This window comes from Terrapene carolina, unplaced genomic scaffold (assembly GCF_002925995.2).
Source record: "Terrapene carolina triunguis isolate 2854851 unplaced genomic scaffold, T_m_triunguis-2.0 Scaffold35525, whole genome shotgun sequence".
In the NCBI taxonomy this organism is placed as follows: domain Eukaryota; kingdom Metazoa; phylum Chordata; order Testudines; family Emydidae; genus Terrapene; species Terrapene triunguis.
Genome location: NW_020699876.1, coordinates 1 through 1,655, shown reverse-complemented (window position 1 = coordinate 1,655; position 1,655 = coordinate 1). Strand labels below are relative to the sequence as shown.

General features: G+C 49.3%; 1 protein-coding gene across 1 annotated transcript; it reads right to left on the bottom strand.

The window, feature by feature from the left end:
* Positions 1–812: 812 nt before the first annotated feature.
* On the bottom strand, positions 813–1,649 carry LOC112107590 (olfactory receptor 52R1-like). The gene has a single exon (XM_024201352.2). The coding sequence runs from the start codon at positions 1,641–1,643 to the stop codon at positions 813–815; it is 831 nt and encodes a 276-aa protein (XP_024057120.2). The 5' UTR covers positions 1,644–1,649.
* Positions 1,650–1,655: the final 6 nt, after the last annotated feature.

Here is a 1,655-nt window from a genome sequence, read left to right as displayed (position 1 = left end):
GGGGATTCTTAAATAATCAATATTATTAATACATAATCCAGAGATTGGGCAACAAGATGTATCTGCCCCCTGCTGTAACCAACTTGTCCCCACTTCCCTCCCACAGCTGAGATAGAACCCAGGAGTCCTGCTGGGGTCACTATCTCCACAAAGTAATGAACAAAGTAAGAATATACATTAACATTTTAAACCAAACCAGTGTCCCTTACGTGATTTGCCACAGGATGTCAGAACAAGTAAGTATTAGAGCTGAGTGAGTGTAATATTTATTTCATTATATTTCTTTGATACAGGAATTAGACACTTTGCTCCTGTCACCTGACTGCTAAGTTATCTGCCAAAAAACTAGAGTTTTCAAAGGACTAAGTAGCCCCTTGAATCACGGTTAATGTTGCCACCCCCACCAAAATCTGAAATGGCTCCCTTGTAGCTGGGGTGGGGTAGGGAGGTGGAAATGATCCAGCGAGTGACAGAGGGAGGGGGAGGGGAATAAAGGACCAAGTGACAAGTGTGCAGCCTTGGGGCGAAGAGGAAGAGCAGGGGCAGAGCCTTGGGAGAAGAGGTGGGGCAAGGGGTGTGTTTTCAGGGGGTCCACTTACCAGCAATTAGAAAAGAGGCAACCCAGTGAATGTACATGGACTGATTCCCCAGTCTGTCATGCTGACACAGCACAGTAATATCACAACAAGGTTTAATGTCTCTCTGACTATTCAACAAGTGGGTCAGGAAGAGGGCCCAGCATCATGTCCCTTGTGAGCTCTGCACAGAGCTCAATCTGAGAACCAGAGCATCAGGAGAAAGGTTGAGGTTCCTTAATGAGTAAAGAGCCGGAGCAGCCTGTCCCGGATCGGTTTGGTGCTCACACCGTAGATGATAGGGTTTAGCATAGGGGGCACCAGAAGATACACATTGGCAATGAGAATGTGGTAATGCAGGGGCACATTGTGGCCAAATCGGTGCGTGAGGAAGGAGAAGAGACCTGGGATGTAAAAGGCTAAGATGACACAGAGGTGGGAGCCGCAGGTCCCAAAAGTCTTGAGCCGGGCGTCCTTTGTGGGGAGGCTGAAGATGGCCCTGAGGATCTGGGTGTAGGACAGAGCAATAAAAATCATATCCAGACCCCTCACCAAGAATGCCACAGAGAGGCCGTAGTAACTACTGAGGCTGATGTCAGCACAGGCCAGCTTCACCACGGCTATGTGCTCACAGTACGAGTGGGGGATGATGTTGGTTCTACAATATGGCCACCGTGTTCCCAGGAAGGGATAGGGCAGTATGAGCATGATTCCACGCAGCACCACAGCCAGACCGATCTTGGCCACCACGGGGTTTGTCAGGATGGTGGAATGTCTCAGGGGATCACATATGGCCACGTAGCGATCAAAAGCCATGGCCACGAAGATCCCAGACTCTATCACTGCAAAGCAGTGAATGAAGTACATCTGGATGAAGCAGGCACTGAAATCAATCTCCCTGGAATTGAACCAGAAGATGGTCAGTGTTTTGGGCAGAATGGACGTGGATAGGACCAGATCCGTGCCTGCCAGCATGCAGAGGAAATAGTACATGGGCACATGGAGGCTCGGCTCCATCTTCACAATGAACAGAATGGTGATGTTCCCCAAGATGGCTATGGCATACATGGTGCAGAAGGG

Bases quoted from the DNA above. Each gene is read 5' to 3' on its own strand.
- LOC112107590 (XM_024201352.2), bottom strand. From the start codon at position 1,643: ATGTATGCCATAGCCATCTTGGGGAACATCACCATTCTGTTCATTGTG.